Here is a 23,485-nt window from a genome sequence, read left to right on the forward strand (position 1 = left end):
ATATTACAGATGGGTCACTGAGGTGCAGAGAGATTAGATAACAGCCATTGCTGAACAAATATACCAGGGGGGATATAGCTGTCAAGAAAACAGACAAAAATCCCTGTCCTTGTGGAGTTGACGTGGGGCGGGAGGATAAATGAGCAATAAAATAGGACGATTATGTGGTATATTAGATGATGATAAGGAGAAAAACAAAACAGGGCAGGGACTTCCCTGGTGGTCCAGTAGTTAAGAATCCACCTTCCAAAGCAGGGGACGCGGGTTCGATCCCTGGTGGGGGAACTGAGATCCCACATGCCGCGGGGCAACTAAGCCTGTGCGCTCTAGAGCCCACGTGCCGTAACTACTGAGCCTGTGCGCTCTGGAGCCCACGTGCCACAACTAGAGAGAAGCCCACGTGCCACAACAAAAGATCCTGCATGCTGCAACAAAGATCCTGCAGCTAGGTCCCGCAACTAAGACCCTACGCAGCCAAATAAATAAATATTAAAAAAAAAAAAAAGGGCAGCGGTAGGGAGCGCTGGGGTTGTTGCAGTTTAACATACAGTAGTCAGGGAGGGTCACGTGAATGAAGAGAGGCAGCCGTGTGTACACCTGAGGGAGGGACAGAGAGGAGACAGAGCAAGTACACGGACCATGAAGTGGGAGTGTGCCTGGCAGCTTCCAGAATAGTGAGGAGGCGGGATGACTGGAACTGGGTGAGCTAGGGGAGGAGTGGGAGGAGATGAGCACAGAGAGGTGACAAAGGCCAGGCCAGGGTGAGGACTTGCGGTTTGGGAGCCACAGAAGGGTTAGGTCTTTGAAAGTCACAACGAGTTAGGGGCAGAGCCACTGTGTGTGACTCCAGCTGGCTGTGCTCTCTACCACGATGCACTGCATCTCTGACTACGGGCCCAGGATATAGATACAATTATCATAGCAGCCCAGTTGTCCACCACCACTGGAATGAATCCACAAATGTGGCATATCCGTATGATGGCTATGGGTACTACTCAGCAATGAAAATGAGCAAAGGACAACCCCATGAAACAATGCTCTTAATCTTAAAGCGTAATATTGAGAGAATTCCCTGGTGGTCAAGTGGTTGGGACTCGGCGCTTTCGCTGCCAAGGTCTCGGTTCGATCCCTAGTCGGGGAACTGAGATCCTGCAAGCCGCTCAGTGCGGCCAATTAAATAAATAGAAAAAAAAAAATTTTTTTAAAGTAATGTTGAGCAAAAGAATCCATGTGCAAAAGAATACTTACTGTACATCTCAAGTTCAAAAACAGGCAAAATTTTACTAGACTGTTTATGAATGCATGCATAGGTAGTAAAAATAGAAAAACAAGGAGAGGATTTCCATAAAAGTCAGGATAACGGTTATCCCTAGCAGAGAGGGTTGTGTAACAGGAGGGGCATCGAGGTGACTTCTGGGAGGCTAGCAATGCTCTCTTTCTTGACCTGGGTCATGGTTACACAAGTGTTCTTTCATATTTATTTGTTAAGCCATATACATTTGATCTTTATTATTTCCAGATTCTGTATTTGCAAATATGCCTACTTGCTAAAAGTTATTTGTAACCTCCAAATCGACGCTTGCAGAATATTTGTAGTCATTTGTGGACATGTGCAGAGAGGCAAAAAATTTAAGTCACTTGATGTTGTGTTTCCAGCTGAGGTTGAACAAGGCGACGATTTGCCTTGTTATTTCAACTCTCACCTGTAAGCAAGTGTCCTTTTTGTGGTGTATTTAGTGCCACGCTTTTCACATTTTTGTGCTTTTTGTTAATTTCACTGATTAAAATGGCCCCTAAGCACAGTGGCGAAGCGCTGTCTACTGTTCCTAAGTGCAAGAAGGCTGTGATGTGCCTTACTGAGAAAATATGTGTTAAAGAAAAGCTTCACTGAAGCGTGAGTTAGAGTGCTGTTGGTTGTGAGTTTAATGTTAACGAATCAACAACATCTATTAAATTAGTGTCTTTAAACAGAAACGCACATAAAACGAGAGTGTGTATTGATTGATTGATGAAAATGTTGTGCTCAGAGACTCAGAGAAAGCCCCTGTGTTTCCCCTGGGAGCCTTGGTTCTCAGGATTCACTCAGTGCTCACGGCGACTTTACAGAACCTAACTACTACGAAAAGCAAGAATAGACTGTATATGTTTTATTGTTTTTTGTTTTTTGTTTTGCGGTACACACGCCTCTCACTGCTGTGGCCTCTCCTGTTGCGGAGCACAGGCTCCGGACGCGCAGGCTCAGCGGCCGTGGCTCACGGGCCCAGCTGCTTCGCAACATGTGGGATCTTCCCAGACCGGGGCATGAACCCGTGTCCCCTCCATCGGCAGGCAGACTCTCAACCACTGCGCCACCAGGGAAGCCCTAGACCGTATATGTTTTATGTGCTTTTCTGTATGTCTGTTATAATTCAAAATAAAAGAAGACAAAAGGTTAAAATGTTTTTTAAAAGAAGAAAGAGACAGAAGGCAAAAATCTCTCTGGTGGTTGGTGTGGAAAGTGAGCTGGGCCAATGGGACCAGCAGTAGGGTCCTTGGAGGTGGAAAGGAAGGAAAGAAAATACTGGAAGGAGAAACACAGATTCAGTCCAGATGTTAATAAGGATGTATTATGTTGGGGACAGAGGCAGAGTGCGACAAGGCCAGGTCTGGAGAGCCGAGGAGGAAGGAAGGGAGTTGGGAGTGCAGGTGCACACAGGTGGCTCTGGTTTCGATCTGGGGACACCCAGTCACTAGGTGTTGAAGGAATATGAATTAGCAAGTCCAAGAAAGGCAAGGAAGGGAGGGCCTGGGATTCCTGTGATGAAACCCCCTCTTTTCTCTACCCTAGGGGATGCTCTCCCTGGTCCTGAACTGCATCGACCGCCTAAATGTTTACACCACTGCTGCCCACTTTGCCGAATTTGCCGGGGAGGAGGCAGCCGAGTCCTGGAAAGAGATTGTGAACCTGCTCTATGAAATCCTGGGTGAGGGGCCTCGGACTGGACTCCCCCTAGAGCACCCCAGGTTCCCAGTCCTACTGGGTCTGACCCCTCTCTCCACCCTCAGCCTCTCTGATCCGTGGCAATCGTGCCAACTGTGCCCTCTTCTCCAACAACCTGGATTGGCTGGTCAGCAAGCTGGATCGGCTGGAGGCCTCCTCAGGTAGGGGAACCCAGGCGGAGGGGACGGGGACTTGCGGGGACGGGAGGGCTGCAGCCGCTTCACCTCTCTCTGATCCCTGTGCAGGGATCCTGGAGGTGCTGTACTGTGTCCTGATTGAGAGTCCCGAGGTCCTGAACATCATCCAGGAGAACCACATCAAGTCCATCATCTCCCTCCTGGACAAGCATGGGAGGAACCACAAGGTTGGCCTCTCATCCCTGACCTCTTATCCCCTGAATGCTGAACCCTGACCTTTCCCCTCGGCCCTCGAATTGCCCCCATTTCCCCATCTTATCTCTTACCTGGACTCCTCTACCACAAGCTTCCATCTCAACACAAAGGTCTCAAACTCATGGTTCTTAAATGGCTTCTGGGCCGCAGATGTGCTTCATTAGCTCTTTGAAGTATTTTTTCAATTTCTAATTTTGTAGCCTTTAGGGGGGCTGCATAGACACTCTCCAGTTTGCCCCAAGTGCTACTGCTTCCCACTGAATTGTTTCTAACCACTTCACATATTTACATTATCTACCTGGCCCCTGAAGACGCAAGTTTGCAACCTCCACTGATCTAAACCTCATCTTTATCCCTGTGCTCTCTCCCTGACCGACCCTTTCACTCTTCCCACTGACTTCTGACCTCTTACCCCGTCTTTTTTTTTTTTTTTTTGGCCAAGCCATGTGGCTTGCGGGATCTTAGTTCCCCAACCAACGATCGAACCCAGGGAAGCTCAGAGTCCTTACCACTGGTCTGCCAGAGAATTCCTCAGTCTCTCTTTTCTTACATTGCTGATGTCTTATCCCAGCTCATACGGCCCCCTCCTCTTGCCTGATGTTTCTCTTTGACTCCGATCTCTCTCTGTGACCCCTGACCTCCCACTTTCACCACCTCTTCTCAGTCAAAAGCTCTATCTCCCATCCTGGCATATCATCCTTCTGGTTTCCCACTCTGGGTCTTCCATGGACAACCCCCACCCCACCCCCCCCCCCGCCCAAGTGCCCTCACACTCTGACCTCTGACCTTGACCTCCAGGTGCTGGACGTGCTGTGTTCCCTGTGTGTGTGCAATGGCGTGGCCGTGCGCTCCAACCAAGATCTCATTACTGAGAACTTGCTCCCTGGCCGCGAGCTTCTGCTGCAGACAAACCTTATCAACTTTGTCACCAGGTCTGGCCCCTAACCCCTGACCCCAGAACTCAGAACCTCGCAATCCCCTCCCTGACTCAGACTCCACACCCAGGTGGATGGGCCTTCCTCCATCTCCCACCCCGGTCCCCACAGCTGTCCCCAGCTCATCCCTGGCTTCTCATTCCTCTTGTCCTCTCTCCCTGCTCCATTTCTGCCTCTGTCTCTTCCTTCCTCTTTCTTTCTGTGTTTGCTCTTTTTGTCTTCACCTGTCTGTCTCTATTTCTCCTCCATCTCTTTTTCCTGGTCTCTCTCCCATCTCTCTCTTCTCTGTCCTTTGATGCCTCTCTGTCCGTCTCGGTCTCTGCTTTCTCTCTCTGTTTCTGTGTCTCTGCTTTTCTGTTTTTCTTGTGTATGTATATCTTTGTCTTTCTCCCTTCCTCTCCCACCCCCCACTAGCCTGGATCTCCTCTCCATCTCTCCTTCATCCTCCTCTCCTGTCCTGTCTCTCCTACAGCATCCGCCCCAACATTTTTGTGGGCCGAGCAGAGGGCTCCACGCAGTACCTCAAATGGTACTTTGAGGTGATGGTGGACGAGGTGGCTCCATTCCTGACAGCTCAGGCCACCCACCTGCGGGTGGGCTGGGCCCTCACTGAGGGCTACAGCCCGTACCCTGGGGGCGGCGAGGGCTGGGGCGGCAACGGGGTCGGCGATGACCTCTATTCCTACGGCTTTGATGGGCTACATCTCTGGACAGGTACCTGGACCCTTCTAGGGGACCCTCAACCCTGACCATTGACCCAGGGTTTCTAGGCTCTCACCACATGCCTTGGGGTTCTTGGGGTCCTGACCCCCAAACAGGCTAACTTTGACCCCTTACTCCTCATTTCCCAAGACCCTAACCCTAGAGCTTTCAGAATCTGGGCTCGAACCTGTTTCTTCATAGCCTCCGGAGCTCTGACCCCAGAGGATGTCAGATCTCTGACCCTAGAGAGCCCAGAGAACTGCCCCGATTATTATGATCTCTGATCTTTGACTTACGCCCCCAAAGGTTACAGAATCCTAACTCCAAGACGACTTTAATCTTTGACCCCCACACCTCTCAGGAACCTAACCTCAGGGAAAACTTGACTTCTGCCTCTAATCTCTCAGGAACACTTGACCTTAGAGTTGCTAGGGTCCAGACCCTATAGGATCCTCTAATAACCTGCCCTTGTCTCTTGAGACCATTGGTTCCATTGGACCTCTGACTTCTCCCTGGTGATCCTGGTGCAGGACATGTGCCACGCCTGGTGACTTCCCCAGGGCAGCACCTCCTGGCCCCCGAGGACGTGGTCAGCTGCTGCCTGGACCTCAGCGTGCCGTCCATCTCCTTCCGCATCAATGGCTGTCCTGTGCAGGGTGTCTTCGAGGCCTTCAACCTTGATGGGCTCTTCTTCCCCGTTGTCAGCTTCTCAGCTGGTATCAAGTAAGGACTTGCCCCAGCCCCCTGACCAGTCCCCAGACCTGGGACTGTCCTGAGACAGCTTCTGCAAGCACGCCATGGCCTTCTATGGGGCCAGGACCCAGCAGCCTTCTCTCAGGACTGACGGGCCAGACCCCTACACGAAGGTCCCGGTGACCTCTACATGATCCCAGACACTCTCAGTGTCCTCCCAATGACCCAGACCCTCCCAATGATGTCAGCTTCACCCCAAGTGTCCCCCAAATTTCACAATGACCTTCTAATGATTAATAAGTTTCTTCCAGTGACCTCCCAGATGACCTCTGACTCTCCCAATGATTCTATGCCATTCCAGTGACCTCTAGATGATTCCAGAATCTGACAGCGATCTTCCAATGACCACAAAGCCTCCCAATGACTCCATGCTCTTGACTTCCCAATGACCCCAGCATCTCCCAATGATATTCTAATAGTTCCATAATTTCCCAGTGACCTCTCAACGACCACAGTTATTTCAAAGACCTCTCAGTAGCCCAATCTTTTCCCAGTGACCCCAACCTCTGTGAATGACTTACTCACCATTTCAGTGGCGATTATGATTTTCTCAAGGTTACACCAGACTCTCAGTGACTTCCAAGTGACCTTCCTCTTGGTCTCCCCCAAACCTTCTGGTATCTCTAGATGTTCTGTTGATCCAGGACCTCCTCCAAAGGGCTTTCCCATGACCTTGGATTAACTCCCCAGTGACCTGACCCCCACTTTCCTTTTTTGGTTTTCCAAAGATTCCTATTGGCCTCCAACATTTTCTTTGACCTTAGAGTTTCCTGACTCCTAAATGACCTCCATGATGCTATGACTGTCCAGTGACCTCAGGTCTCCCCAGAACCTTCCACTGATCCCAAGATTGCTCCCTTCCCCCCACTGAGTACAGACTCTCCTCTGTACACTGCCCTCACTAGTGACCCCCACTCTCCCACCTAGGGTGCGGTTCCTCCTTGGTGGCCGCCATGGCGAATTCAAGTTCCTCCCTCCGCCTGGCTATGCCCCTTGTCATGAGGCTGTGCTCCCGCGAGAGCGACTCCATCTGGAGCCCATCAAGGAGTATCGGCGGGAAGGGCCCCGGGGGCCCCACCTGGTGGGCCCCAGCCGCTGCCTCTCGCACACCGACTTTGTGCCCTGCCCTGTGGACACTGTCCAGGTACTGCCTGCTCTGCAAGGGTTTCCTGGAGAGACAAACTCCCTTAGGAGCCAGGGAGATGGGGAGCTGAGCTGGAAGCTGGGGACCCTGTTGTTTAACAGGTGGGGAATCTGAGGCAGAGAGGAGGCAAAGGATTCTCTCAAGGCAGAATCTCGGTTTCAGGGAGTCCTCAGTATAGTCCCCTAAAAAAAAAGGACTATTATATATTTATTTAATTTTTAAAAAGTATTTATTTATTTGCTGCTCTGAGTGTCTTGTGGGATCTTAGCTCCCTGACCAGGGATTGAACCTGGGCCCTCAGCAGTGAAAGCACGGAGTCCTAGTCACTGGACCGCCAGGGAATTCCCTAAAAAGGACTATTATTGCCCACAATATACAGCTGAGGAAAGTGAGGCCCAGAGAGGTTAAGCAGCCTGTGCACGTCACACAGCATTTGAGCCCAGGAAGTCTGATCCCAAAGCCTGTGATCTTATCCACCACAATTTGTTGGGCATCTTTTCTATTCCACACCTCTCTCACTCCGCCTATCCCAATCTGAGCTCCCCACCTTTCCTCCAGGCCTGTCCCTATAGGAGGGAATATAAGTCCTGTTCAAGAGGCTGATCACAAGGGTTTGACTTTCAGCATGTCACCGTGGGCATGCGTCTTCACTTCTCTGTGCCTCAGTTCCCTCACCTGTGAGGAAAACAGGGGAACGAGAGAACCTCCCTCTAGCATTGTTGTGAAGGTTAGATGAATTAATATATGTGAAGCGCTTAGCATGGTCCTGAGGAAATAGTAAGTACTCAGCAGAGTTACTGTCATTATTGGTAGTAGTAATGTTATTGCAGGGGTGAACTTGCCATCCCCCTGTAGCCAGGCCAGAGCCCTGGGCCTCCTCCTGGATGGCTCCCTTCCCCTCCCCCACCCACCTGGCAGCCTCAGGGGTTGTCCACTCCACCTCTCCCAATCCCTTCTCCCCCCACATCCCACCCTGGTCCAACCATCATTATCTCTGCCTGCAGAGCACCAACAATCTAAACATGACTAGGCACCTACCATGTGCCACGTATTTATAGAAACTATGTGGGAGGGTTAGGGGCACAGTCGCAAGTCCCAGCACTGCTCTCTCTGTCTTAAAAACAAAGGAATTGGTAAATGACACACCCTAGGGCAGGAAGCTAAAATAGTTCGGATAGAATCAGGACTCAAGCCCTAGTTCTTCTGATTCCGCATCTTGTGATCTCTAATCAAACACAAGCTCTTCCCCACACTTAGTTAATTGAAAGATCTGTAAAATGAAAATACAGGTACTATGTATGTTTACTGAAAAAAAATCTGCGCAGTTCAAGCTCGCATTGTTTGAGGGTCCACTGCATATAGCATTTAGTAGTTTATGTAAATGATTTCACTGAACCCTTATAAAGTAAGTGTCACGAGTTAATATTGTGCTGATTCTCATCGTACAGAGAAGGAAAGAGACTCATCCATTCATTCAGCAAACATTTCACGAGCATCCCCTTCTGGGCTGGACAGGGCTGGGAAAATGCTGGAGACAGAGACAGCCCCAGCCCTGCCTTCACGGAGCTCCCAGTCCACAGGGGGAGACAGACCCATTCCCAGATAGTTCCTTAATTCTGAGGTTGCTAAGTCCTTACGCAGCTGGACGTCAGCCCTGGAGGCAGGGTGAGGTGATGGGGAGCAAGGCTCGGTAGTAGGAAAGGTCAAAGCTCTCTGGGGAACTGCTCAGGGCTCGCATGTGTTCTTGGGAAGAGGGGTCACGACGCAGACTGGAGGGGATGCAGGGACCTCACAAATGTCACCTGCCCCCAGATTGTCCTGCCTCCCCATCTGGAGGGTATTCGGGAGAAACTGGCGGAGAACATCCATGAACTCTGGGCGCTGACTCGCATTGAGCAGGGCTGGACCTACGGCCCGGTGAGGGGGCTGCCTGCAGCGCGGCGGGGGGTGGGGAGAGGCTAGGCTGGCTGTGGTGGAGTGACAACTGCTCACTAACTGGGAGGGGATGGGGGCTGGGGGAAGCGACTTTGGGACACCAGGGGCTCCTTGGGTGGCAGAACGGGTCGGGGAGGCCAGGGGTCACAGTCTGGGAGTCCTGGGGAGGGAAGTGGAACCGAGGAGTTGACTCTGGAGTTTCTCCAGGTTCGGGATGACAATAAGAGGCTGCACCCGTGTCTCGTGGACTTCCACAGCCTGCCGGAGCCCGAGAGGAATTACAACCTGCAGATGTCGGGGGAGACGCTCAAGTGAGGGGCGGACCAGGGAGCAGGGGCCCAGGCCTGACCGCTGGGCGGGGGGCAAGGAGAGACAGGGGGAGCGAGACCGAGACTGAGAGAGACAGAGAGAGAGAGACAAAAGGGAGGCAGAGAGAGAGAGGGAGACTGGGATTGTGAGGCTGAAACTGACAGGGGACAAGTAAGAGACAGAGGCATAAAGAGAGATGCTCAGGGCTTCCCTGGTGGCGCAGTGGTTGGGAGTCCGCCTGCCGATGCAGGGGACACGGGTTCGTGCCCCGGTCCGGGAAGATCCCACATGCCGCGGAGCGGCTGGGCCCGTGAGCCATGGCCGCTGAGCCTGCGCGTCCAGAGCCTGTGCTCCGCAACAGGCGAGGCCACAGCAGTGAGAGGCCCGCGTACCACAAAAAAAAAAAAAAAAAAAAAAAGAGATGCTCAGCAAGTGAAAGAGAGAGAAAGAGACAAGGAAAGAAACAGACAGGAAAAGACAAGCACAGTCAAAGAGATACAGCGACAGTGAAACAGGGAGAGTCAGGAGCCAGAGAGACACAGACACCAAGACCAAGAGAGACGGGACAGATGCCCAGAAAACCAGAACAAGAGAGGTGGAGAGAGCTAGTGACCCAGAGACAGAGCTGACAGGGGCTGGGGGATGAGGGGAGCTGGGCTGGGGGGAGAGGACACCAGCGGCAGGGGAGCCACGTGGGGTGACCCTGTCCCCCTGCCCCCACCCCCCGCCCCAGGACCCTGCTGGCGCTGGGCTGCCACGTGGGCATGGCGGACGAGAAGGCGGAAGACAACCTGAAGAAGACAAAACTCCCCAAGACGTGAGTGTGGGCGGCCCGGGCCCTACCTGGGGAAGAGAGTAGGGGGCCAAGGATGCCGTGGTGAGGGCTGGAGCAATTGAGGGCCGGTGAGAGGAGGCTGAGGTCAGAAACCAAGGGGCTGTGGGTTAGGGTGGAGGTCATAGGACCAGGGATCGGGGCTCTGGAGTCAGTGGTGAGTGTCCTGGGGAGGTGTCAGGAATGCGGAGTTAGGCATTCCAGAGTGAGAGTGGGAGTGAGTTGGACCCAGGGTCAGGGTCTGCCGTGGAGTCCGGGAAAATGAGAGAACAGAGGTAATATCTCTGAGTTAGAGGTCAGGGGTCAATGGAAAGAGGTGAGAAATTGTTAGAGTTGTAAGTAAGGGATCTTAAAATTACAGATGAGAGATCAGAGGTCCTGGGGATAGATGCCAAGGTTCAAAGGTCAAGGACTCCAAAGCCAGGAGTTTGGAATGATAGGGTCCTGGGATCAGAGGTAAGAAGGCTCAAAGTTAGAAGTGAGGGGTCAGAGAGTTCCAGCGTGAGAAATGAGGCTCCCAAAATTGAGATGAAGGGGTCACAGAGGCCAGAGGTCAGTGAAGTCAAAGCCCTTGCTACGGTCACAGGATCCTGGGGTCAGAAGTCAAGTATATCCAAGCTTATTTAAGGGAGTCATAGAACCCTGATGTCAGAGACCAAAGGTCAGAAATTTCAAAGCTCAAGGCTAAAGATCATGGAATCCGAAGGACAAGGGTCAGAAGTCAGGGAGCCCATAGCACAGAGCCTAGAAGTGGAGGTGAGGGTCTTGTCCCACCGAACCCCGCCACACCCACAGGTACATGATGAGCAATGGGTACAAGCCAGCGCCTCTGGACCTGAGCCACGTGAGACTGACGCCCGCACAGACGATGCTGGTGGACCGGCTGGCGGAGAACGGACACAATGTGTGGGCACGAGACCGAGTGGCCCAGGGCTGGACCTACAGCTCTGTGCAGGACATCCCTGCACGCCGGAACCCTCGCCTTGTGCCCTACCGCCTGCTGGACGAGGCCACCAAGCGCAGCAACCGGGACAGCCTCTGCCAGGCCGTGCGCACCCTGCTGGGCTACGGCTACAACATTGAGCCGCCCGACCAGGAGCCCAGTGAGTGCTGACCACAGCCCCTGACCCTGACTCCTACCCTGACCCTAACCCCGGCCCTTGACTCCTGATCTCTGACCCAACTTGCCTCTCAATGGGCTACATCTACAGCACTGACCCTCTCCCCCCAGCCCTGACACTCTGTCCCTGACCCTGAACCTGATCTTGACCACTGACCTTGACCTGACTCAAGCCCTGCCTGGGCTACGGCTACAACACTGAACAGCCAGACCAGGAACCAGTGAGCGCTAACCCTGACCCTGACTCCAATTCCTGACCCCCAGCTACGACCCCTAACTCCTAACCTCTGGACTATAGCTATAACATGGAGCCTCTAATCCCTACTCCTGACTTGACTCCTGACCTATCGCTGAGCCCCCAATCCCAGCCTCAACCCCCAACCCTGACTGTGGTCCTCAACTTTCAATTTCTTAACCCCTGACCCCAGCCGCAATTTCTATCCTCTCTCTGACCCTGACTCTCTCTTCCTGATCTTACTCTCAACCCTTGATTCTTACCATTGACCTTAATTTTGACCCTTCACCCCAGACCATGACCGTGACTGACCCGACTTTCTTCCTCCATGCCTCTGTCACTAGTTCCTCTGTGAAGCTCTGACTGCAAAGGGATGGAGGAGAAGTCTCAGTAGGTCCCTCCTGCCTCTCTGTGACTGCTCTGAGATTCCCCAGTTCTTCCCTAACACCAAGAATTGTCCCTTTCCTCCCAGCCCCCCAAAGGCGCTTACCTTTCCTGGTCTCTGCCACCAACCCAGCCTCTCTGACTCTGCCTGGCCCCATTTGTAGGTCTGGTGGAGAGCCAGTCTCGCTGGGACCGGGTGCGCATCTTCAGGGCAGAGAAATCCTATGTGGTGCAGAGCGGCCGCTGGTACTTCGAGTTTGAGGCAGTCACCACCGGCGAGATGCGAGTGGGCTGGGCGAGGCCTGAGCTGCGACCTGACGTGGAGCTGGGAGCTGATGAGCTGGCCTATGTCTTCAATGGGCACCGCGTGGGTAGCTCCCTGGGCTCCACTCTGCCAGACTCTGTGGTCCTTCCCACAGCTCACACACTCTAGCCCTTCCCACAGCTCATACACTCCAGCCCATACACCTGTGCCTCACTCTGTCCGCCCATCTCTGACTCTACCTTCCCACTCATCTACGCATTCTTCCATGTATCCTTCCCTCTCTCTGCCCACGCATATGTCCATCCATCATCCATCTCTCTATCCAACCGTCTGTCTGTCCATTCATCCATCCTTCTCATCTGTCCAAAGAATCATTTAGTCATCCACGTTGCCGTCGATTCATGTAGTTGTTAGTTCTGCAATTCACCTGTTTAGTCAATTTGTGATTTCATGTATCCATTCATCTATCCAATAATTTAATGCATAAGTACATCATCTATTTATCCATCCACCCATCCATCTACCTATGTGTCTGTCTACACTTTCTTCCCTCCCTGCATCAACCCAGGTAGACTCTCAGCTTTCCTTTCGTTCTTCCATCCAGCCATATACCCTGCTTCCTATCCATCCATCTCATTATCCATTTATCTATTCTGGGGGCATATGTGTATATTTGGGTCCGTATGGGGGACATTGACAGGTTAGTTTTTCCTTTCCATCCCTCTACTTGCTGCTGTCCCCAACCCTCCACTAGCCCTTTGGTGGTCTGTATAACCCCAGCCCCAGTCATGGAAACAATAGAGAACCCAGGCAGAAGGGATGAGATACAGAGATTAGTGGGAGGGGAAAGCATGAAAGCTTATCCTTTGAGGATCATGGATGCAAACGTGGGGTAAGATGGGGGCCACCGTGGGGGTGAGCCCTCTTCTGTCCCACATGCCCTGGACCTGACACTTGTATCTTTGCGTCTCCCCTTGCTTCTGTATCTCCCCGTTCCTCTGTGTGTCTCTCCTGCACCACGTCTCCCGTTGCTTCTGTATCTCCCCGTCCCTCTGTGTGTCTCTCCTGAACCACGTCTCCCGTTGCTTCTGTATCTCCCCGTCCCTCTGTGTGTCTCTCCTGCACCACGTCTCCCGTTGCCCCCTCACAGGGTCAGCGCTGGCACTTGGGCAGTGAACCATTTGGGCGTCCCTGGCAGTCAGGTGATGTCGTGGGCTGCATGATCGACCTCACAGAGAACACCATTATCTTCACCCTCAACGGCGAGGTCCTCATGTCCGATTCAGGCTCTGAAACAGCCTTCCGGGATATTGAGATTGGGGATGGTGAGGGCTGGCCTTGTGGCCCCTTTCTGGTTTTCTTCCATCTCATCTGACCCTACGCTGTCCCCTCCAGCCCCTCGCTCTTCCATCCCTTCTTTCCACAGTACTTCCTTCCCCATGGCTGCCCCTGCCCTGCCCATCTATCCTCACCCCGGCCCATCTATCCCCTCCCACTAGGCTTCCTGCCCGTCTGCAGCTTGGGACCTGGCCAGGTGGGTCACCTGAACCTGGGCCAGGATGTGAGCTCCCTGCGGTTCTTTACCATCTGTGGCCTCCAGGAAGGTTTTGAGCCATTTGCCATCAACATGCAGCGCCCGGTCACTACCTGGTTCAGCAAAAGCCTTCCCCAGTTTCAGGCCACGCCCCCTGAGCATCCCCACTATGAGGTGAGGACCGAGCCCACTCAGCACGCTCTGATCTGCTTCCAAACCTCACTCTCCCCACAGTTCTCTTCCCCAAGCTTCTCTTTGGCTTCTTTGTTAGCCCACAAACCGTGTAGAAGTGGGTGTCAGGATCATGGGCTCCCAGGACTGCCTTGTAGGGTATAACCTTGGCAAACTACACCTTTCTGGGCTCCAGGTACCGTGCCTACAAAATGGGGGAAGGGAGAAAAGAGAAGCTGGATTAAGTGACCCCAGTGGACATTTCCAGCCCTTATAACTATCTAATCCTACAACAAGGTTTAAAGAAATATAAATCACTGGGTACGTTTCGGCACCTTCCTTGCTAACTGTTGTCTGTGGTGGTATTTTGGGGGTTTGTTTGTTTATTTTATTGCCGGCCACAAAGCACGGCAGTAAGCTTGTGGGATCTTAGTTCCCCAACCAGGCATTGAACCCGGGTCCTTGGCAGTGAGAGCAAGGAGTGCTAACCACTGGACTGCCAGGGAATTCCCATGGGTTTATTTATTTTTAGTAACTCTTCATTAATCTGATATCCTAATTTTTAGACCCTAGTGCCTTTCTTTCCCAAGGTTAAACTCAGGGTCAGATTGTGCCAATAAAGTGATATAGTCTTTTTCTCAACCTGGGAAGAACTTGAATTCCACGTGGCTAAGCTTCAGCTGGTACTTTAGAATCAGACCTGGAGTTGGCCTTTTACCTGCTGTATGACCTGGGCCTGTGACTGTCTCCTCCTGAGCCTCAGTTTGCCCATCCTAGGCATCGTTCAGATCTCCCTCTCTCTCACATTCTCTCTCTCTTTCGCTTTTCTGAATTATTTAGGTAAGTTGGAGACATCATGCCTCTTTATCCCTAAATATTTCAACGTGCATTTCTTCAGAACAGGCTGTGCTCTTACAGAGCTGCAGTTATGAAAATCAGGGAATTTTACATTGATATGTACTGTTACCTAATTTACAACCCATATTCAAATTTTGTTAATCGTGGCAATGATGGCTCTTCTTATTTTTCTGGTCCAAAATCCAATCCGCAGTTACACGTTGCAGTTAGTTGTTATGTCTCTTTAGTCTTCAATGTAGAATATTTCTGAGTGTTTGTCTGTCATGATGCTGACATTTTTGAAGAGTACAGACCAGTTATTTTGCAGAATATTCCTCATGTATTTGGCACGGATACCATAGCAAAGAGGTTGTGTTCTTGATGCAGAATATCAGGGCGGCACATCATGTCATTATGTCTTATTACTGATTACATTAACTTTGAGTGTTTGGTTATGGTGGAGTCCGCCAAGTTTCTCCACCATCAAGTTACTATTTTTGTCTTTATAATTAATAAATAATTTGTGGGAAAGCATTTTAAGGCTAGGTAAAAATGGAAGGGTTTTAAACAAGGGAATGTCCAGTCTAGATCTGAGTTTTGGAAAGGTCTCTATTGACAGTGGATTGGAGGAGGCGAGAGTGGGAGCACTAAGACCAGAGAGGTGCCTGGGGTGGGAGAGGATGGTGGGGAAGACGTGAACCTCCCAATCCCTGCCACTGCCAGATGGTTTCTCAACCCAAAGAACAGCGTGCTAGACAGCAGTGAGAATGAATAAACTAACCTACCCACAACCACATGGACGAGTCTCTCAGGCATGATGTTGAATGAAAGAAGCCGGACGCAAAAGAGCACATACCGTAGGATCCCATTCACAGAAAGTTCAAGAATGGGCAAAGCTAACCTGTGATGTGCTAAGTCAGAAGGGCGTTAACTGTGAACGAATAATCAGACATTCAGTTACTTTGCATACTTACCAGAGGAAGGAGATGGTCAAGGCTTGCCAAGGAGCAGAGGCAGAACAGGATTTAGAAGAGAGACGGGAGAGAGGGGAGCAAGAGACCCTGCAGACAGTCTTGGTGGCACAGTTTTGGGGTGAATTCACTGGCTGGTGAGGAGCACAGAGGTCTCTCTTGGCAATTGGTCCTTGAGGAGGTCAACTTGAGGTGGGGCATCAAAGAAAGGGAACTGCTCCAGTTGTTAATGGAGTCTCCAGAAAACTTGAGAGTCTGTCTTTGGAGCACACAGGCCGGGCACCTGTCCCTCTCTCAGCTCCTGCCCTTTATTTAGGCCAGGTCGGTGCATTTCCCTCATCAGAATCCCTCACTATCTTTGAGAGTGTAGTGACTAAACGGGCACTGAGGGGACTCCCAGGGGGACTGGTGGTGTTCCATTTCTCCATCTGAGTGCTGGGTACATAGGCGTGGTCCCTCCAAAACCTCATTGTGCTGTGCACTTATGACGTGTGCGTTCTTCTGAGTGTTATATTCCCACAACCAACAAGTCTAACAGAAATTCCTCTGGGGAGCCTTTAAAAAATTCTGACCCTTCTGGGCTGCTCTCCCCAAGAGAGCAGGAGGGCAGAGCCCTTGTTCTGTTCACTGATGTGTTCCCAGCACTTGGAACAGTGCCTGGCACACAGTAGGTGCTCAGTAAATATTTGTGTAGTGTTAGATGGAGGGATGGGTGAATGGATGGATGGATGGATTGGTGGGTGGAAGGATGGAAGAATGAATGGGTGGATGGGTGGATGACCGGGTCTGGAGTGAGCCCTGTGCGCAGGAAGGTTTTGAAAGCTCCCCAGGTGATTCCAGTGTCTGACCAGGGCTGCCCACTGTACAAAGGTGTCCAGACAAAGGTAGACAGAAGGCTGAATGCACCCCACGGCCAAGCTGTGTGTCCCATGGGCGTTCGTAAGCTCGGAGGAGTGAGTCTTTGGCTAATTCTCACACGGTGCTCTAAGGCCTAGTGGTGACTCTGTGTGTAATAAGGTTTAGGGCCAATGGCCTAGCTCACCCTCCTGGCTCAGTGCTTCCTGCCTCACCCCCACAGGTGACTCGTGTGGACGGCACCGTGGACACACCCCCCTGCCTGCGCCTGACCCACCGCACGTGGGGCTCCCAGAACAGTCTGGTGGAGATGCTCTTTCTCCGGCTGAGCCTTCCGGTCCAGTTCCACCAGCACTTCCGCTGCACCGCAGGGGCCACCCCTCTGGCACCCCCTGGCCTGCAGCCTCCTGCTGAGGATGAGGCCCGGGCAGCGGAGCCTGATCCCGACTACGAAAACCTGCGCCGCTCAGCTGGGCACTGGGGCGAGGCTGAGGGGGGCAAAGAAGGAACTGCCAAGGAAGGGTCATCCGGGGGCACCGCCCAGGCTGGGGTAGAGGCCCAGCCTCCCAGGGCAGAGAATGAGAAGGATGCTACCACGGAGAAGAACAAGAAGAGAGGGTGAGTCCAGGGTGGGGCAGGGTGGGGTTTGGGGGTCTGTCCTGGGACCCCCAATTAGGCAACCTCAGGAACTTGAGAAACCCCCTGTATCCCAAAGTGGGCCCATATATGCTAAGCAGGGTCAGATTACTGAGGGATCCTGTTATGTCTCGAGTGAACGTTATTATTTCCCTGGGATGCTCTAATTTCCCTGAGAATGTGAAATCGGGATGCCCCACTATATCTATGGAGAACTCCACGGTCCTTGGGGTACCAAAGCTTTTCATCCAATGGACTTCATTATCTGTGAACACTAAAGGGGACCTCAGAATCTTGGGAAAGTTGACTGTACCCCAAGGTACCCAGTGAATATCATTGGTCTTCTAAATTGGGGTCACTCCTGTGTCTCAAATGTACCCCTCCAAAAACTAACTTCAAGGGAGACCCTCAAAGGGCATTCAATTTGAAATGAAACGAAATCTGCTTTTCCCCTACTGTGGCAGTAGTTTTCAGTGGGATTTAGTTCTGTGTCTCTTGAGGGGATGTTTGGAAATGATGGGAGGTTTTTAGTTATCACAGTTTTGGGGGGAGGTACTGCTGGCTGGGGGCGCCAGGGATTCTACATGTCTTCAATGCACAAGGCAGTGCCCAATGAAGAATTGTCCTTTCCCAAATGCCTTTAGCACCCATATGAGACATGGTGACTTAGGGGACCATTGTGTGCTCCCCAAGGGAACCTCCATGTTCCCAGAGGCACCTTTAAATCTGGATAACCAGGAATCCGAAAGCACAGAGCTCCTCCACGGTGGACTGTGCTGGTGCAGTTGGGAATTTCATCCCTCTAGAGGCGAGGCCTTGGGTATTAGAAACGACCTTTATTTAGGATGGATGTGGAGGCACGAACGTTGTGATGGAGAGGGCTGGGGAGCTGGGCTTGAGAGTGTCTCGTGACAGCCTCTCCTCTCCGCCACCAGGTTCTTGTTCAAGGCCAAGAAGGCCGCCATGATGACCCAGCCACCAGCCACCCCTACTCTGCCCCGACTCCCTCGCGAGGTGATGCCTGCTGACGACCGTGATGACCCTGAGATCATCCTCAATACCACCACGGTGGGAACCGGGGACCCTCAACTTCAGGCCCCCCCCCTCCAGATTTCCAAATTTCATGCTGTAATCCCCAGTAATTGCCCTTATCTGGGGACACCGCAATATATACAGGAGACCAAAAAATACAGTACACATCAATTTAACCCTTTGAACCCCTAAATCCATATAGCTAAGGGGCCTAAAAATTTCAGGGAACACAATGAAGCCATGGGGCACACTGATAGAACTCCCAGGGCCCCCCAAATCCCAGGGATAAACCAACATAGACTCGGCACCCCAATATTTGGGTTCACCCATATAAACTCAACACCCCAAACTTAGTAGCTATTCTAGTATATTCCTGGGAACCAAAATTCACAAGTATTCCAACACAGTTTGGGGAATTCACCAAATCTGGAATATTTTCTGAGACAAGCAGCCTAGTGGTTAGGATCACGGGCTACCTGGGTGTCACTTCACGGCTCTATGTCTTCTCTGCTGTGGAAGCGCTATGGTTTCCCCATCAGTAAAATGGAGATAAAAAGTGTATCCTCTTGGTGTAAGGATTGAAGTGAGTTCGTTTGTGAGCTATTATTTATTTATAACTTTGCTGTATAACCTGGGGAGGGACCCAAATTTGGGTGTATCACGAAACAGTCCCAAAGGATTCCCGAATCTAGGAATACATCAGTAAATACAGAGACAGAGGGACACAGACCCAGGGGGTCTCAAATCCAGCAACTTCTTGTTAAACTCCCAGAGGACACTGAGAATCCAGAGAAGTCAATTCAGAGTCTCAGGGAAGCCCACTGACCACCGGTCCCCCCTTTGCCTCTGCAGTACTACTACTCCGTGAGGGTCTTCGCCGGCCAGGAGCCCAGCTGCGTGTGGGTGGGCTGGGTCACCCCGGACTACCATCAGCACGACATGAACTTCGACCTCAGCAAGGTCCGCGTGGTGACGGTGACCATGGGGGATGAGCAAGGCAACATCCACAGCAGGTGCGGGCAGGGGCGGGGGCCGTGGGAGACCGGAGGTCAGCGCCGGGCACCTCCTCCTCCTTTCCTCCTTTTTTTTTTTTTGCGGTACGCGGGCCTCTCACTGTTGTGGCCTCTCCCGTTGCGGAGCACAGGCTCCGGATGCGCAGGCTCAGCGGCCATGGCTCACGGGCCCAGCCGCTCCGCGGCATGTGGGATCTTCCCGGACCGGGGCACGAACCCGCGTCCCCTGCACCTGCAGGCGGACTCTCAGCCACTGCGCCACCAGGGAAGCCCCTCCTCTCTTCCTACTTGTCTTCCTCCCATGGCTCCTGCTCTGTGTTTTCCCTCCTCTTCTTCGTCCATTTCTTTTCCATTTTCTCCTCCTCTTCCATCTTGCCGTCCTCTTTCTAGTTTACCTCCTTTTTCTATCCTCTCGTCCTGCTCCCCTTCTCCTTCTCCTCGTTCTGGAACCACCCCTTCCCCCCACCAGCTTCTAAGAATTCTAGCTCCGAGGGGCTCAGGGTCTGGGGTGAGGGGTTTCAGCACTCAGGTCTGCAGGTGGCGGGCATTTGGGGGTGGGGCTCTGAGTCATGGTATTCCGGGAGCTCAGGGAAGGGGGCGTCCAGGGTCCAGAGCGCCTCGGCTGGCGATCGGGGCACTGATCACTCCTGTGTCCTCTAGCCTCAAGTGCAGCAACTGCTACATGGTGTGGGGTGGAGACTTCGTGAGCCCCGGGCAGCAGGGCCGGATCAGCCACACGGACCTTGTCATTGGCTGCCTGGTGGACTTGGCCACTGGCCTAATGACCTTTACTGCCAATGGCAAAGAGAGCAACACCTTTTTCCAGGTAAGCCCAGCCCTCATTCAGCAACTTAGCAATAGCATCCTCATGTCTCAGCATCCCGGGACATCCCTCCCAGACACCCTCTGAGGGCAGACCCCAGAGAGACAGGATAAAACAGCCTCAGGACAGTCCAGAGCTGGGAGGTTCCTGGGAGACCACCTAGGTGAACCATTCCTCGAACTGACATCCAGAAAGGGGGAGACAGAGCAGAGCCTTGACCTTGGAGAGAGGTCCATATCCCTCTTGGGCTGGGTGATACCAGTCGCCACCTTTTCACCAATCAGGGCACATCCTGGGATGGGCCAGAATTCTAAGGTGGGATTTTCCTTTTCATCACTTTATTATGAAAGATTTCAAGCATACAGCAAAATTGAAGGAATTGTATCATGAATGCCCATATACCTACTACCACGAATCTGCTATCCATCCATTAATCCATCTAACTTTATTTATTTTATAAAACTTTATTTTGAACGGAGAATTTTAAAAATGCGCAAAAATAGAACAGCGTAATGAACCTCCATGTCCCCATTACACAGCTCCAACTAGTACCCACTCACGGCTAACCTTGATTCATCTTTATCCACACCCACTGGAGGATTTTGAAGGAAATCCCAGATATCGTATGGTTTGTCTCAGATATATGATACAGTTTGTCTCTTTTCAGTATGTATCTCTAAAAGATAAGGATTCTTTTAAAAAACATAGCTACAATACCACTGTTGTCTTAAAAAAACCCCAAGAATTCTTAGATATCACCAAATATCCAGCCCATGGTCAAACTTCTCTGGTTGTCTCCAAAATGTCTTTTTACTGTTTGTTTGAATCAGAATCTAAATAAGGTGATATGTTTTGGTTGGTTGCTAAGTCCCTTCAGTCTCTTTTCATATGTAGATTTCCCTTCCATTTTTTTCTTTTCTTCCCCTTTGAAATGTATTCACTGAAGAAATCAGCTGTCTGTCTGGTAGAACTTTGCTCCTCAAAGTGTGGTCCCGGGACCAGCAGGCTCTGCATCACCTGGGAGCCTGTTAGAAATGCAGAATCTCAGGCTCTTACCCAGACCTGCCCAATCAGAATCTGATTTTTTTTTTTAAGAGGGCTTGAATTTTAGCTCAGTTTTTTATTTATTTATTTATTTATTTATTTATGGCTGTGTTGGGTCTCCGTTTCTGTGCGAGGGCTTTCTCCAGTTGCGGGAAGCGGGGGCCACTCTTCATCGCGGTGCGCAGGCCTCTCACTGTCGCGGCCTCTCTTGCTGCGGAGCACAGGCTCCAGACGCGCAGGCTCAGCAGTTGTGGCTCACGGGCCTAGTTGCTCCGCGGCATCTGGGATCCTCCCAGACCAGGGCTCGAACCCGTGTCTCCTGCATTAGCAAGCAGATTCTCAACCACTGAGCCACCAGGGAAGTCCCAGAATCTGATTTTTAAAATAAATCTCAGGGCATTCGTGTGCATGCTACCATCTGAAGAGTGCTGGCCTAGTTTCCCACAGGCTGAATCTGGCTGATGCACAGCTGAGGTGTCATTTAAACATTTTCCTGTGTCCCCTGTATTTTCTTGTAAACTGGGAGATGGGTCCAGATTAGATTGGATTAGATTCAGGTTTGACAAGACTGCTTCACAGATAGTGGTGTTTGTTGTGCTAGAGCCTGGGTGGGTTTCTCTTCAAAGATCAGAGGGGCTGCAGGGAAAGGCAGTCAGAGGATGCTTTTTGAACTTTGAAGAATAAATAAGTGCTTGGGAGAGAAACAGGAATGGCATTCGTGGGTGGGGGTGGGCACGATGTGCGCAAAGACCCAGACGACAGGTTGCCCTGGGGGAGGTGGAGGAGGTTGGCCTCATTGGGTCAGAGGAGGTGCCGCCCGTGAGCCACTTCAGGGCTCTTGCGGAGCCTCCAGTGCCTGAGTTGGGATCTGTAGACGCCAGCAGCATCAGGCTGGGGCAACTGGCTCCCGAGTCGGGGATCCAGAGTCAGTACCACCTCCAGTTCATCTCCTTCCTCACCCTGCCCTCTTCTCCCTTTCCAGGTGGAACCCAATACAAAGCTGTTTCCTGCTGTCTTTGTCCTGCCGACACACCAGAACGTCATCCAGTTTGAGCTGGGGAAGCAGAAGGTCAGGTTGCAGTGATGGGGCGCTAATGGGGGCAGGCTGAGGACAGAGGTGTGGGAGGTCAGGCTGGCAGAGCGGCTGAAGTGGGGGGAGAAATCTGGGAGGTCTTCCTGGAAACAGAGTGGCGGGAGGGAAAGGGTGGGGAATCCTGACACGTGCATCCCCCTGTGTCCCCAGAACATCATGCCGCTGTCGGCCGCCATGTTTCTGAGCGAGCGCAAGAACCCCACCCCACAGTGCCCGCCGCGGCTCGAGGTGCAGATGCTGATGCCCGTGTCGTGGAGCCGCATGCCCAACCACTTCCTGCAGGTGGACACGCGGCGTGCGGGCGAGCGGCTGGGCTGGGCTGTGCAGTGCCAGGAGCCGCTGACCATGATGGCGCTGCACATCCCCGAGGAGAACCGGTCAGGGACAGCCCCGGCGCCCAGGGGTGGGGCGGATACTGCAAGCGCTCTGGGGTCTGGATCCCACCCGGTGCCCCTCCCCACTACCCCGGGACTCCAGACAACACCCCAGGAAGCCCCGGACCTACCTTACCATCCCCAGATAACACTCCAGGGGGCTCTAAATCCCTTTCAGCAGGCTCAGACCCACCTCAGGGGACCCAGACTCAGCCCAGGCATCCCCAGCTAACACCCCAGTGGACTCCAGACTCACCTACGGGGCTCCAAACCCATCGCAGGGAGTCCAGATCCACAGCAAGGAGACCACACAGCATCCCAGGGGCCTCAAGTGCACCTCAGAGGGTCTTGCACATTATTCAGAGAGGCCTGGAGGCGCCCCAGGTTCTCTTGGACATACCCAGGAGACTTTAGAGGTATCCCTTGGAGATATCTAACCCGCTCCAGGGGACCCAGGCACACCGGGCTAAAGAGTATTCACATGGATGACAGGAAAGCTTTTAAGGACTCTAAATGTGGCCAGGATCCCAGACACACCCGAGGAAGTTGCTTCATCTTTCCTTTATTCACTGATTCGACAGATAGCTCTGAGCTCCTCCTGTGTGACAGCAGAATTCTAGCCTGGAGACACCAAACTCTTGTGAACGGACATTCTAGTAATGCTCTTGTATAACTCAGGGGACTCAGACCTGCCCAGGAGGACTCAGACCCATCCCCAGGGGCCTCAGATGCACCCATTTATTCATTTGTTCCTACAACAAATATTTATTGAACACATACTATTTGCTAAGTCCTTTATTTATTTATTTTTGGCTGTGTTGGGTCTTCGTTGCTGCACGTGGGCTTTCTGTAGTTGCAGCGAGCGGGGGCAACTCTTCATAGCGGTGCGCAGGCTTCTCATTGCGGTGGCTTCTCTTGTTGCAGAGCACGGGTTCCAGGCGCACGGGCTTCAGTAGTTGCGGCACGCGGGCTCAGTAGTTGTGGCTTGTGGGCTCTAGAGCACAGTCTGGGTAGTTGTGGTGCACTCACTTAGTCGCTCTGCGGCATGTGGGATCTTCCCGGACCAGGGCTCCAACCCATGTCCCCTGCACTGGCAGGTGGATTCTTAACCATTGC

The 23,485-nt window shown here is 52.3% G+C and overlaps 1 protein-coding gene across 1 annotated transcript in view; it reads left to right on the forward strand.

The window, feature by feature from the left end:
• RYR1 (ryanodine receptor 1) overlaps positions 1-23,485 on the forward strand; it is a 116,001-nt gene that overhangs the window by 14,988 nt on the left and 77,528 nt on the right. Inside the window, exons 14-33 of the mRNA XM_027079462.1 lie at positions 2,828-2,963; positions 3,046-3,141; positions 3,226-3,344; positions 4,171-4,304; positions 4,780-5,021; positions 5,540-5,732; positions 6,690-6,906; positions 8,719-8,823; positions 9,049-9,152; positions 9,884-9,967; positions 10,778-11,085; positions 11,886-12,088; positions 13,137-13,311; positions 13,486-13,694; positions 16,578-16,972; positions 17,926-18,058; positions 18,875-19,035; positions 19,696-19,861; positions 21,885-21,971; positions 22,146-22,372. Coding sequence (XP_026935263.1) covers positions 2,828-2,963; positions 3,046-3,141; positions 3,226-3,344; positions 4,171-4,304; positions 4,780-5,021; positions 5,540-5,732; positions 6,690-6,906; positions 8,719-8,823; positions 9,049-9,152; positions 9,884-9,967; positions 10,778-11,085; positions 11,886-12,088; positions 13,137-13,311; positions 13,486-13,694; positions 16,578-16,972; positions 17,926-18,058; positions 18,875-19,035; positions 19,696-19,861; positions 21,885-21,971; positions 22,146-22,372 — 3,494 coding nt within the window. The remainder of the gene's footprint in view (positions 1-2,827; positions 2,964-3,045; positions 3,142-3,225; positions 3,345-4,170; positions 4,305-4,779; positions 5,022-5,539; positions 5,733-6,689; positions 6,907-8,718; positions 8,824-9,048; positions 9,153-9,883; positions 9,968-10,777; positions 11,086-11,885; positions 12,089-13,136; positions 13,312-13,485; positions 13,695-16,577; positions 16,973-17,925; positions 18,059-18,874; positions 19,036-19,695; positions 19,862-21,884; positions 21,972-22,145; positions 22,373-23,485) is intronic.

Source organism: Aethalodelphis obliquidens, unplaced genomic scaffold, assembly GCF_003676395.1.
Source record: "Aethalodelphis obliquidens isolate GAN/ISIS:26980383/991018 unplaced genomic scaffold, ASM367639v1 scaffold43, whole genome shotgun sequence".
In the NCBI taxonomy this organism is placed as follows: domain Eukaryota; kingdom Metazoa; phylum Chordata; class Mammalia; order Artiodactyla; family Delphinidae; genus Aethalodelphis; species Aethalodelphis obliquidens.